General features: G+C 37.2%; 1 protein-coding gene across 1 annotated transcript; it reads right to left on the minus strand.

Annotated features, from left to right (window-relative positions):
* Window positions 1-2240: 2240 nt before the first annotated feature.
* LOC145616657 (putative phosphoribosylformylglycinamidine synthase, chloroplastic/mitochondrial) lies at window positions 2241-9144 on the minus strand. The gene is made up of 4 exons (XM_081671419.1): window positions 9009-9144; window positions 8738-8793; window positions 5597-8383; window positions 2241-4019 (listed from the first exon to the last, which is right to left on the minus strand). Exons 2-4 carry the CDS (start codon window positions 8789-8791, stop codon window positions 2640-2642), a joined length of 4221 nt encoding a protein of 1406 aa, XP_081527545.1. The 5' UTR covers window positions 8792-8793; window positions 9009-9144; the 3' UTR covers window positions 2241-2639.
* Window positions 9145-15157: the final 6013 nt, after the last annotated feature.

A 15157-nucleotide genomic window follows, 5' to 3' on the forward strand; every position in this document is an offset into this window, starting at 1 on the left:
TATTTATATGTATTACAATTTTCAGGTATTTTATTGTGTTGGGGGCTTATTTCCCCCTAAATCAAATATAATCTGAGGTTGTTACTAGTTGAAGTTGATTTTTTTTTTTTTTTTTTTTTTTTTTTTTTGTTTGTTTTCAAAAAAAAAGTTGATTTTTTTTAATTCTTTTATTTGTTGCTTTAATTACTTAATCCACAATTTATCAATTAAATGATTAACATATATAACAAATTTTATCCGACTTTACAAATGATTGATTATCAAGTAGAACAGTCACGTACTAGTACATATGCCTTGGCCTGGTGCGATTATCCATATCACTTCACTAGAGACTTGAGTACTAGACCACAAAGCTAATCCAATGTTGTAGCCAAAGACATGCTCATTTAATCTCTGTCCACAGCCCTACTCATTTTCACCATTTTTGCACTCAAATATGCCATCAGTACGTCCCGAGGAGCTAGTGCCATCACTCGAAACGCACAATGAATCATTTTCCTGAATATCATTACGAAACAACTTGGTGAAGAGAAGATCCTTGCCCCAAACAGTACAGTAAACAAAATGCAAGACAAAGTATAAATTGATACCAACAATACAAACCTGGGTGAGATGCAGGCAACACAGTACAAATGCAGCAACTGGTAATTAAATGGTAATGGATCAATAGAAACTGAAGTACGATTTTTGAGCAGGCTTAGGATAGCAATTTAGCCTCAAGTTATGACTTTCACATGCACAGCTAATCAATTCCACCACCACCAAAATTAATACAGAGATGCATTTTCTGAATCGTCGCTCCAACATTTAAGAAACAAGGGGATTAATGGAACAGGATCAAGAAAACCAAACTGACTCTAGGGCATACTTTTTACAGCAATAAGAGTAGCTCCTCTACAGGCTAATTTGTAGATTATCATCATTAATCAAACCCACTTAAGGAAGGAATTTACTCGGTACTATGTATCACACAAATTCTCATCAAGTTCATGATTTCCATTTGTGAAACTTGGAATCTCAAAAACCAAAAAAAAAAGGTCAGGGAATAACAAACGTACTTTTGTAGAAGACCACTAAGTCTACATAAAATCACTTTTAATAACAAATACCAAACAAACTTTAACATATGTTAATTACTTTTTGGTAATAATAAACAAAACAACAGTAGTAGATTACTAAGCAGAATTATTGATTTGGCTTCCTGGTTTCTTTGTTTCTGAGCTACATTGCATACTCATTTGCGTGGGCAATGAGGCTGCAAGCTTGCTAATAAACAAGTTCCACGCCAAACTAAGCCTGGTTACCAAGATTGTAGTCATCATGTACCCTTTCAAACAAAAGCAACTGGTATGCAATCTTTGAGGGATAATAAAGAAAATTTGAAAAAGCTGAGAGAAAATTTACCTGTCCCAAGAACTCGTAGTCCAACTCTCTACCAGTGGGACACCAGCTGCCAAGTGGATGTGGTTTACACGTCACAATGTCGCATAGCATCCTGAACTTTATGATCGTTGAAAGCAACATTAAACTACTTAAGTGCATATCAATATGAGAGCTCTTAAGATTAGCATGGAGGACTGTAAAACTTATGATGCCTAAACTTTTAATACAGAATCTCGAGCATCCTGGCAGAGTAAAACAGAATCATTACCCAGACAATCAGCCAACGCAGAGCTGAAGTAGATAATTTTGCCATTGACAGTCCAACAGAAGACTTTCAAAGCAAAAATTGCATGCCCATATTGCTAGCTTCTATTGTGTCCAATGTCACTATGCAATAGGAATGAGCATACTATGACACCTCCCTACTGGATTGAATTTTTGCAACATCAGATGAACACTGATAAACACATTTCAGAACTTTCTTCTTACACTTGTCGTCGATCAGAAAAAAGGGCACACATAACAGAACTACAGCAGCAGCAACCATAACATCAAGAAACAGTACAGCTGTTAAGAATCACAGCGATACTTTCACAAAACTTTATAATAAATGAACATAGTTTAAAAAATAAAAAATAAAAAATAAAAAATAAATAAAAATAAAAAAAAACAAAAAAACAAAAAATAAAAATTCATCTACACTTCCCATTGTTGAATCACAAATAAGTAAAATATCATCTAACAAGAAATTGTTGCTTGTTACTACCTTATATCTGTCCTGCGCAAAGCACCAGAAGTGGACAAACTTAGAGTATCAAAGAATGTGTATCTGAATGAACTATAGAAATTTCAAACTATTTCAAAAAGCACGAAGAACTCTGAAACAGCCAGTACTCAAAACTTACCATCTCAACTTTGTAGCAAGTTATAACAGTCAGAACATACATCAATGTCTTAAGAAGGCTAACATGTTATTACAATACAGGTATTTCATTCCTCTAGGTGGTTATGCTTTTGCAAATTAAATCAAGGTTATAAGGTAACTTGGATTCAATGGTAGTTTAATTCTCAGAACAAGTCAAAAATAAAAAATCCAGCATAAATTGCATGCTTCAATTCCAATCCACAAAAAGCTCCATGACTCTCATTGGAGAAAGCGGAAGACTGGCACCATTTTTGCCCGCTATTAACCTCCTGGATGCGAGCTAATTATAGCTGAAAATCTTGAAAGCCACCACAAAAGATAATCTTGCCAATCAAGAACACCATTCCCTGGCATTTTGGAACAAGCGCAGCCATGGACTCGGCCCCTTCTCGCTGACATCCCAATGCTTTGGGTACCAGGGATATTGCCACATTAAGAAGCAACGTTCAGGGTGAGGCATCATAGCAAGATGCCTTCCATCAGGAGAGCAAATAGCCGCAATCCCAAGAGGTGAGCCATTGAGGTTAAATGGGTAGGTTTCAGTTGGTTTCCCGTTGTCATCACAATACCTCAAGGGGGCTAAATCAGAACCCAGAATACTGTTGAGAACATCAGCATTTGGGAAATAAGCCCTTCCCTCACCATGAGCCGCCCATACACCAAGTGTACTACCTGTCATCCCTTTGAACATTATAGCAGGAGATTCTCCAATCGTCACGCTTGTAAAACGACATTCAAATCGCCCTGATTCATTGTGGATGAACCTAGGCTGTGCAGTGTCACCACCATTCCCGTGCACACCACCAACATCGGGGCCTGGTATCCAGCCAAGTAAAGCCATGAGCTGGCACCCATTACAAACCCCAAGACTGAAAGTGTCAGGTCGATGATAGAATTCTTGAAATTGATCTAAAAGAGGCTGGTTAAATCTAATTGAAGCTGACCAACCCTTTGCTGAATCAAGAACATCAGCATAACTAAAGCCTCCAACAAATGCAATTCCACGAAACTCTTTCAAAGAGACAGCTCCACTCAGCAGGTCTGACATAGCAACATCCCATGGCTCAAAACCAGCAGCATAGAATGCTGCAGACATTTCTCTATCACCATTGCTACCTTCCTCACGGAGGATGGCCACCTTTGGTTTCGAGGTTGCAAGCATGTATTTATCATCTGTACAGGCAGGAGTAAAGGACAATGACCAAGAAGGTTCCTGTCTGTGCCTTAAACCTTCTTTCTCCAAATCTACACAAGAGGCCAACCTCTGGAATTTCTCTAGGTTAAAACTAGTTTCCTCCCATATGTCCCTCAGGTACGTCATATCTTCATTCAAATGAGCAACCCCATCAACCTTCAAATTAATAGTCCTCCCCGTAGTGACTTGCCCAATGATCTCTGACGAAATGGCAGCAGTATTCAGTTTCTCCATTACCGATTTCAATGTATTTTTGTCAACTTCAAGAACTAAACCTAGCTCCTCAGCGAAAAGAGTCTCAAATAGGCTATGACCTCCAGATTTTAGTTCTAAGGAAAGCCCACAGTTACCCGCAAAAGCCATCTCCAAGATACTGACAAGTAACCCACCATCACTAATATCATGACCAGCAGAAATGAGATCATCTTCAATAAGCTCTTGAACTGCATTGAATGCTCTCTTGAAGTAGGAGACATCATCAAGATCAGGAGACACACTGCCAATTTGATCAAACGCCTACAAGAAAACAGAAGCCAAAGAAAGAGAATCAGGAATCTATAATAACCTTTAAAAAGCCACAACTTGACAATTAGAAAAGCTTATGAACAATGCTCCGACGGTTCTACCCCTAATAATGTTTATTGACGTTTTTGCCTTTTTACAGTTTTACTAACTACTGCTTTTGCTTTTGTTTTACTCAAGCTAGGCTACTTTTTCTCTTTCATTCGGTTTTTTATCTGCACTACAGCTGTCTACTCTGATCTCAGATTCTCAGCTATCATTCTCCTCAAACTTCTCTCACCTTTCTCCATGCTTTAACAAGGAATAATGAACCTTTACGTACTGTTATTTTTGTAGATTGTGGAGCTCTGGACCAAGAGAAACTTTTGGTGCAGTTGTGGAAATTCTAAGTTCAGAAACCTCATTTGTAAGCTTCAACCAAGTAAGGACATAGAGAATGTGGAAAATTCATACAACCATAACTTCAAAGGTGTTCTTACATTGGTACACAGGTGAAAGGATGGAATTCATGGATGAGATGGAGTTTACCGAAGCAAAAAGTAACATGAACGATTTAGTTCCTTGAGCATCAGAAATACTAGGATGGAACTGCAGACAAGGATGAATACGAAGAGGAGGAATCCTAGACTAGGCTAAAGAATCAAGCTTGTGCTGTGAGTTTGAGACAACTTGCTTACTCATATACATACAATTCGTCAAATCTTTAAAAGTATTATAATTAGTTTATACTTTTGTGGGATTTGTGGCTACAATTTTTGGTTTAATATTTCCAAAACATAATCAGACTCAATTTCTCATCATCATAATGCAAAATTTAGAAAACATACAACTATTCTTTTGAAATATCAACAAATCATATGCAACATTACTTATTACTTGATTGCAACACATCCTATTCCAACTTTTGAGAAAACACATGAGCTTTTTGAATTGCTATTGTGAGAATAACTCTATAAAGCCCTATTCACAATCATCACAAGTATACTACCAATAAGACCGCTAACTAGTATAAACAAATGGATCAAACTACTCTTTGTGGTCACACCCAGACACGCAATCAGCTTTTTTAAGACATGAAACACCAGTCACACTACAATGTTCACATAACAAGAAAAATGCCTAAACATTACGACACAATTCAACTAAATAACTACATAATATTTCTCTAGCAATTTAATAACATATCCAAGGTATAATAAAAAGGAAAACAAGGCATCCTCACAAGGATTCAATCAATAATTCCTACATTTTAGGATACAGCACTATAGACTTCACCCCCACAGTTCCAATTCTAAAAGCAGTTTCTGATTTTGCTAGTCCAGTAAAGGTTAGCACCACATTGCCCACTATGTCCTTATATCTATTATCTATATAAAAAGAAAGCTGCTGAAAAATTCCAAAAAACAGAAAAAAAAGTGACTGAAGTTTTAGACAAGAGTATCAGTGGTATATAACTAAATGTTTAACCAAGAACAGAGACAGGGAAAACATATGCCATGAGCTAAAAACTGCTATAGTAGGAATGCACAGAGAGAAATTTCCAATAGGGTCCTGAAAAGAAAGAAAGATACCTGAGCAAGTGCAGAACCCCCTAGGCGACGCTTTCCCTTGGCTAAATCAACATGAATCAGAACTCCATCTCTGAGCTTTAGATCTGGAGTGACTGTTTTTGTTATATCAGGAGTAGTAACATAGGCACTGATTACAAGATTTCCTGGAGCTTTGACAACCTCACCGCCAGCATTTGCAGCCATTGAAAGACTGTCCTTCCCCCCATCTATAGCAATGCCCAGTTCAATCATGGCCTCGGAAAGCGCTGTGGCAGCATCATACATGTCTGCACCTTCCCCTTCAAGCTTGGCAGCATACATCCAGTTGCCACTGGCTTTAACATCAGAAAGAGATGTAATTTTTGCCCAGATGAGATTCGTGAGTGCTTCACCAACAGCTAACCTGGCCATTGCTTTAGGATCCAACAAACCCTTGATAGGCTGCTCGCCAATAGCACATGCACCCCCAGTGAAGTTGGTGTAGCTCTGAGCAATAACTGCAACATCAGCTAGAGTAATTTGCAAGGGGCCCACAGTCTGCTGCTGTGCCACAAGGCCAGTGACACACCTATCCACCTTAGTGGTTAGGAAGCGTTTTGAGCACACAGATGGGAGTCTCAACACCCTCTTTAAGGAATCCATCACCGTTGTTCCTGGAGCTATATCAAGTGGCTCTTGAGGATGAGTCATACGCTGGAACTCGAAGGTTTTCTGGGGCATGTCACCAAGAACTTTTTCAAGCTCGAGATCAACAGCAGGAGAAGGAGGAGGCACTCCATCACGACGGGATTTCTCAACAGCAGCACTGTCTACCAAAACAACACGCCCTTCACCATTTATTGTTCCAATTACAGCCATTGATAACCTCTCTCTATCACAAATTGATTGTAACATGCTACGACTCTCAGCCTTCACCAATATGGCGTCTTGCTCCTGGTACTCTGCACCCCATATCTCCAATATTGACATTGTGTGATCACCAACTACTATAGCCCTGATATCAATCTGAGCACCCTTTGGATATATTATCTCCTTTACAACGTTGCAGTTACCACCAGCACCTTGATCGTGGATGCTAATAATAGGGTTTTTGTCACCCATTTCAATACAAGCACGTACAACACGATACAATTTCTGTGACATCTCAGCATCTCCTCGTTGTACTGCGTTAAAGTCAAGTTCAGCATCATTCTGGCCACTCACCATACTAGAAGCAGCACCTCCTCCCATTCCAATGCGATATGCAGGGCCACCAATCTTTACAACTAACATGCCAATTTCAGGCTCTCCCTTCGTTATATGGGTGTGATCAATCTGCCCTATTCCAGCACTAAACATAATTGGCTTCAACCATTCCCGTCTCTCACCATTTGGAAGCCTCATCCCAAAGGTCCTAGTATAACCCTGAATCAAGGGCTCCCCAAATTTGTTCCCATAATCTGAGGCACCGTTGCTTGCGTCAATAAGAATCCGCAAAGGAGAAGCCAGATTTGATGGATAAGTAAATGATACATCTTCCCAGGGAGCATAAGATTCTTCCATATTCAAGTTTCCAACACAATAACCAGCTGTAGCAGCAACAACAAATGACCCTCTTCCAGTTGCATGTGTGTCCCTGATCCTGCCACCAGCACCTGTTTCAGCGCCAGGGTAAGGTGCCACAGCACATGGGAAATTGTGGGTTTCAGCAGTAAAAAGAATGTCAAGATCACGCATCTGCACATCTAATGGACAGGTTAAACCTGGAAGAAGAGGGCGTAACTGATTCACCAAAAAGCCTCTTATTGCACTAGAATTATCCTTGAACCCAATCACTGAATTGTTAGGATTCGCCTTTAGTGTACTCTTGACAATCTGCATAAGAGTTCTATCAACAGGTTTCCCATCAATGACTAATTTACCAGTAAAAAACCAATGCCTACTGTGCTCACTATTAGATTGCGCAATATCAAATAATTCAACATTAGTTGGGTTCCGCTTAATATCATCCTTGAAAAGCCAAGTATAATATTGAAGATCTTGTTCATCAAATGCCAAACCCATTTTCGCATTAATATCTTCAAGAGCCTTCCTACCCTGCTCCATAACCGGCACATAGAGAACTTCCTCTGGAACCAAACTCGTCTTGAAGCTTGTAAGTTTTTCAGTATACACACATTCAGTCATTCGATCATGAACCATGGCAGCAAAGTCATTTATCTGCTGCTCCTGCAATGGATTGTTAGAAAACAACAGATACCTCCTGGAACGTTCCAGACGATTTACTTCAGTTAAACCACATGATCGACAAATAGATACAGCATTAGTGGACCATGCTGTCGTAAAGGATAATCTAGGTCCTACCTCAACAACTACAACAGTACAACCTTCCATTACCTCCTTATCAAGAAAGCTCTCAGCCCCTAAATTTTCAGGTTCATAAGTCTCACCCAAAAGCCACCGAAGTGCCAAAAGCTTTTCACCAGAAAGATCAGTATCCACCCCAATGTTGAAACACTGTTCAGTTCTCAAACCAACTATATCATTTGATATCTTCGTCTGAACTGTCCTCAGTAACTCATCAGCTGCATTATCTTGAATCAGCGGAACACGGAAGAAATGTATAACCTTGTCTACTGACAGCTTTACTTCATCATCTAATGTGACACTCACATCTCCTGAAACAATAGCCTTCACCTTCCCCAATCCAGAACTTCTCAACCCTACACTACAAGTGTGCAAACTTGGCAATCGACCTAACCCGACACCCAAATGCCTACGAGTACTGATTGAATTTCGAGACAGAAATAATTTACGTTGTGCACAGCCCTGTATACATTAAAAAAAAAATTTAAATAAAAAAAAAATCATAGATAAATCAAATTACACAACAAAACACCCTCAAAATCACTCGGACATGGGTACAACACTTAAACAACTCTATTCGACACAAAATCATGCAAATTTTACAAAAAACGGCCGTACATGACAATTCTAGCCAAGTATAAGGGCCTGTTTTCATTGACTGAACTCAGCTGAACTGAAGTGAAATAAATATTTTATAAGAGAAGGAAATTAGGAACTGAAGTGAACTGAACTGAGCTGAACTAAATTTCAACGTAAGAGAACAGGCCCTAAGTAACATAATCAATGAAAAACAAAAACAATAATAGAATTGAATACCTTAAATTCTGAGTTGAGTAATTTAGAACCCATAAAATCAGACCGAGCCGCCATTACTGTGAAAAAATAAAATGAAAACTCCATTGAATCAGCGAAAACTCTAAAAAACAAATTGCACATTATAATCTATCATAACTTCAGCAATTACAACAAATAAGTCCAATAATCCGACATAGAAGAACCCTAAACTGATTATACTATCAATTGAATTAGTGATTAACACTAGACTGTGAAAGGAATATTCGATGATTGCATAAAAGGAGCATCTTACCTGAGAAGCTGGTTCAATGGAGGATAGAAAGCTCAGAAGGTGCTTCAATGGAGGAGAGGAAGCTGAGAAGGTGCTTCAATGGAGGAGTGAGACAGAGAGAAAGGGGGAGGGGTGCGGCGAACAGAGTCAGCGTGAGAATATTGTTGACACGCTTGTAGTGTCTACTATCTAGTGTCAACCAAGTACCCGAGATTCTGTCTGACCCGATCATAGTCCGGGTTGAGGATTAAAGGGTTGACCCGTTTGGGGATAAAGCTCGGGTTGGGCAATAGTTACATTACTTACATACTTGCATGTTTCATTTTTTCCCCCCCTTTTTTTGAAGGATTATATGGTACTTTCTGAGTTAATGTTGTAACTAGAATGTCTAAATTGCACTATGTAAAATGAACTCGTAGTATATTAAAAATTAAACATGCACAAACTATACTTCATCCGTCCCCTTTTGATAGTCCCTTATGGACAAACTTTAGTCCCAAAATGTTTACCCAATTTGTTTTTTCCGACAACTATTAATATTAATTTTTTACCAAAATTTCCTCCAATTTACAACAATATTTGTGTAAATTTAAATTTCTCATGTAAATTGTGTTTTCCCACGTACTTTTATTACTTTCTCTCTCTACTTTTTTTGCATACCCAATGTCATTTTACTTTTTCAATGAACTTTTACTATTCTTATTTGTGTTTATTAATTTTCGTGAAAAATGTCCATAAGGGACTATATATCAAAAGGGGACGGAGAGAGTATAAATAAATACTTCGTACATAGTAAATTAAATATGTACTTGAAAAACATAACTATTTAGTAAATTATAAAAGAACCTTTAAATAAAATAATTAGTACACTTTAAATTAAAAAAAATGGAAAAGTTATCAAAAATGATACAAACTTTGAGCGGTCTGCTAAAAAAAAGTCAATTTTTTAATTAAAAACTAAATAATACAAATTTTGAAATAATACGGAGTACTAAAGTAATAACCGCTGATGTCATCATTATCTACGTGTCACTTTTTTATTAATTTTTTTCCAGCAATATTTACTTAATTTCAGTTCAGTTCAGCTCCAATCACTTCAGTTTAGTTCAGCTCTTATATTCCCTCTCTCATAAAATATTCATTAATTTCAGCTCAGTTCAATTCAGTTCAGTTTAGTTCTGCCCCAATCAGTTCAGTTCCGCTCCAATCAGTTCAGTTTAGTTCAGTTCACCTCAGTTCTATAAATGTGAACAGGTCGTAAATGCAAAGATAAGTATTTTTTTTTTTTTTTTTTTTTTGGAAAAACTTATAAGAATAATCAAAATTATGAATTGTCTTCTCATTTTAATCCCAACTATTTTTTTAACCTTGAATAATCCTAACTATACACTAACCCTTCTCTAAATAGTCTTTATCATTAAATTACTTGTTTTATCCGGTAGACTTCATTAAGTCTTTGCTTTCTCTTTTCATTTTCTTGTCTTCTTTCTTTCTCTATGTCTATTGTCCATGAATTAACTCCATTAATCATCTTCAAGCTTTTTTCTCCTTTATTCTTAGATAATTCATCCTGTTTTTTTCCCCTATTTCATCTTTTCTAAACAACCCCACCATGCCACATTTTAACTGTAACAACCTATCCAACTCCCTACATTTAGCAATTAATTTATAATGTCAATTCAAGATTATTTTTACTCAAGGTCTGCATATCGTCACCATTACCATCGCAATTAAGAAAGAAAAACCGCAATTAAAGACGCAGATTACCGACAAACATGTATCAAGAAAAAAACGAAATTAAAGTCCCAAAAATAAATTAGTCGATCGAACTCATAATTGACAACAAACTACATCTTTTTGCAAATTAAACTCTTAACTCATAGAATTCGTAGTTGACAACAAACTAATATGGGAAGCAAATGACAATTGCTAACTAAAATGGGATCACAATTAATTTCTAAATAGAGAAGGCCGGGTTAACAATGGCTGAGGAAAAGCGACGAGGGATGAATTTAATTTTTTCAACAGGGGTTTTAGTTGGGAGGGAGAGGAATATCATTACTAAGATAACCCACTAGATTTATTTTTAGACTGGTTCTTAGGTTGCCTTTAATGTTAGATTATTTAGGGATGGCTAATGTATAATTAGGATTATTCAAGGTTAAAGTATAGTTGGGATTAAAATGGGAAGACACTTCATAGTTCGGATTATTCTTGTTAATTTCTTTTTTTCCATTTTCGAGCTACCCTATTTAACATTAATTTAAAAATTGTATTCCAAGCTTCTATAGTACCAATACAAGTATATCTGAGTATCATCTTATATTTTTATCCTAGGAAGTTGAAACAATCTATCTATCTATAATTATACTAAAACAGAGGGCACTTTGACACGTCTCACAACGTGATTAAAAAAATTCCCACTTAATTTTTCACCCGTAAATTTATCATCTAACTCAAGATTATATGCAACGAGATAATATAATTATATCAACTACTTATATCCTATTTATTTTAGTCAAGTTTATATTATAGTTTGGTAAAAGATATCATTGATTGTATATTAAATGCAGACCATCACTAGATATGACTAAAAATATAATTAAGAATATTAGTCACCTAAATTTTCTAAGCTTAATTTTTCGACCCTAAATATATCAACAAAATAAAAGATTATATGTAATGAGATAACATAAATATAGGAAAATTTGTTAATTACTACCTCAAAAAAGGGGTCTTTGTGAATTACTACCCGTAAAAAAAAAAGTTGTTAATTACTACCCTAAAATTGATGAATTGTATAGATTGCTACCCTTTTCCCTAATCATCCCCAAATTAGGTGATTTAATCTACTAGTAATATCATTATCCGGCTAATTTATAATTAGTTACTTTTAAGGCATGATTAATTAAATAAACCCTAACACCACCTCTAAACCACCACTAAACCACCTCCGGCAGCCCCCTTACTCTATCCCCACCATCTCCAGCAGCCTACCCTCGCCCCGGCATCCACCCCACCTCTAAACCACCCATTGCACCACCTCTAAACCCCCAACAATCCCTCCAACCCTCGAAAAAATCCCTCCTCCCCACCCACTAGCCACCCTAGCCCCCTCCCCCTTGCTAGAGAACTCTATTAAGCCCTCCCTAAGCCTCCTCCACCCCCTTCCCCCCTTTAATCACCACCCTAATGTTCCAAAATTAAAACCCTAAAGCCCTAAAATTGAAATCCTAGGGTGCACTACTAGAAAACACCTTATTTCCGACGGAATCCCTCCGACGGACCATAATTTCCGTCGGAAAGTTTGAAATTTACGACGAAATGTCATCCTCGAAAAATTTCGTCGGAAAATAAATCTTCCGACGGAAAATCCGTCGTACATTTTCCGACGGAATTAAATTTCCTCGCAACAATTAAATTGCGACGGAAATTTCCGAAGGAAATTGTTTTCCGACGGAAATTTCCGTCGCAATTCAAAATTTGGCTCTATTTTGAGTAAAATGGCTCCTATACTTAGCAAATACATCATTTAATGTCATTTGAAGCCATGATCACCTATAACTATGTAAATGTGAAGTAATTTGAGAAAGAATGAGTTCATAATCCTAGAAATGTAGAGAATAGGCAAACTAGAACGTCTTTTGCCCTTATTTGGCTCTATTTTGAGTAAAATGGCTCCTATACTTAGCAAATACATCATTTAATGTCATTTGAAGCCATGATCACCTACAACTATGTAAATGTGAAGTAATTTGAGAAAGAATGAGTTCATAATCCTAGAAATGTAGAGAATAGGCAAACTAGAACGCCTTTTGCCCATAATTGGCTGTGTGTAGGTGAAAATGGTGCCTAATTTCAAGTATTTGGTTGTTTTATTTCATTTCTAGTCATGGACACCTTTAGAAACTATTAACTTATGCTGTTTCATGTCTTTTTTATTTAATATATGTTTGTATAATGAATATCTTGTAGGAAACCTACCAGAAGAAGGCTGAAGAAGCAAGTACTCAAGGGATTAAGAAGAGTCCCAATGAGTTGTATTGGGAGAGTGTGGGTGGCCGCAACAAGAAGGGTCGAGTAAGGGGTCTTGGTCAAAGTGCGGAGTTGTACTACAGCAACCGGATGGGTCGAGTTTCTAGGTCGTCACAGCAGTACACACCGTCCGTTGTTTCTCAGATGCAGGATCAGATGGAGCATAGGGTTCAGGCTCTTCGCGATGAAATCAGAAGTGAAATGGAAACTGAGATGCAACTCCGAATTCAAAGTGAAGTGGCTGAAATAGAGAGGAAAAACAAGGAGCGGTGGGATGAGTTTATGAGTCGATTCTCTAGCAACGACTCATGTTCTACCTTTCAGCCTCAGCATCGAGCCCCAGGGATGACCCGGGTAGTGGAGGAGCAGGTCAGGGTACCCCGGCCATTGTGTAGCCTAGCTTTTGTTTATAGTAGTATGGACATGTAGTCTCATTTAGTACGGACATGTAGTTAAGTTTATTTGTATAGCTTTTGATTATGTTTCCGCTCTTTTGGAAATAACTAAATATTATTATGTTCTACTGGGTGCATGGCTTTTGTGGAAATATATATAAAAATATTTTCGATATTCGATAAATTTTGTAAACAGGAACTAGTGCAGGAATAGGTTTTTAATATTATTTTATGGCAGAAAATAATCTAATTTGATGCGTTGTTTTCACAAATTTCCGACGGAATATTCCGTCGCAACGACTAATCTACGACGGAAAACGTTCATCGCAGATTTGCGACGGACCATGATCAAAAGTCAATTTTTTTTCCAAGGCCTTAAATTCCGTCGGAAAATTCTTCGGAAAGGTGTTTCCGACGGAATTTTCGTCGGAAAATAGCTGATTTCCTACGAAGGCTTTTCCGGCGAAGCATTACGACGGAATTCCGTCGGAAAGAGGATTTGCGACGGAAATTAACCCTTCACCGACGAAAATTTTCCGTCGGAAATAAGGTGTTTTCTAGTAGTGGTGGTGATTAGGGGGGGAAGGGGATATAGGAAGATTAGGGATGGTTGAGCAAGGATTTCCGACGAGGGGTACGGGGTCAGGGCCGCCGCGGGTAGGGGATGGGGGTATCGTAAAAGGGGGTGGGAATTGTGTGTTGGGGAAGCAGAATCGAGGTGGTAATCGTGGTGGGGGGAACAAGAATAGGGTGGATCTTGTGGTGGGGGAAAGGGAGGGTGGGTTTCGTGGTGGGGGATTGAGTGCGGGGAGTGGGTTTCATGGTGGAGGAGCTATCGGATATGTTAAGACGCCAAAGGGGGGCCGCCGGAGGTGGTGCAATGGTGGTGGAAAGGTGGTACTAGGGTTTACCTAATTAATTAAGGTTTAAGAGCTACTAATTAGTAATTAGATGAATAATAATATCATTAAGAGCTTAAGTATGTTGATTAGTAAAAAAGGTAGTAGTTGCTAAAATTAATCAGTTTTAAGGTAGTAATTAACAACTTTTTTTTTTAGGGGTAGTAATTCATAAAGACCCCTTTTTTGAGGTAGTAATTAACAAATTTTCCATAAATATATTTTATACTTTTTATAATTTACCAAATACTTTATAGGGTGAAATTTGATACGTAGAATATGTAAGTAATACTACCTTGATATACGAGTCATAGTAAGTGATGAGAATCCATTGACATTTTTGTTTCAATATTTTAATATAATGCCTTTTAGAAAAATAATAAAAGTTGATCTAATGTAATAGTTCAAAATTAAGGGAAAAAAAAAACAGGATAAAAACATTCAATTCAATAACATATTCAATTTTAAATCTCAATTTAATACTAAGTAATTTCAAAGAGAAAATACTTACCTTACCAAAATTGGATCGGTATTTTCATCACGCATGTAAACGAGAAATGAAATACTAGGTTAAACTAGAATGGGTACAGGATCGAGTACGGACACAAAACGGCTATGCAATACGATTGCTTAGAAAATAGAGAATACGGGATCGGCTAATTAAGTATGGTATAAAGTATTATGTAAAAACGTTTTTTATAAAATATTCATGCAAAAAGTTTTCCAAACATTGAATTATATCTATTTTCAAAAATTACAAAGTACATTTTAAAGAGACAAAAAATATCATTCAAAAATTTTTAAATGTCATAAACATTTTTTATATATCTATTTTAAACTT

The sequence above is a fragment of the Chenopodium album genome, chromosome 26 (genome assembly GCF_948465745.1).
Source record: "Chenopodium album chromosome 26, dcCheAlbu1.1, whole genome shotgun sequence".
NCBI classification, from domain to species: Eukaryota; Viridiplantae; Streptophyta; class Magnoliopsida; order Caryophyllales; family Amaranthaceae; genus Chenopodium; species Chenopodium album.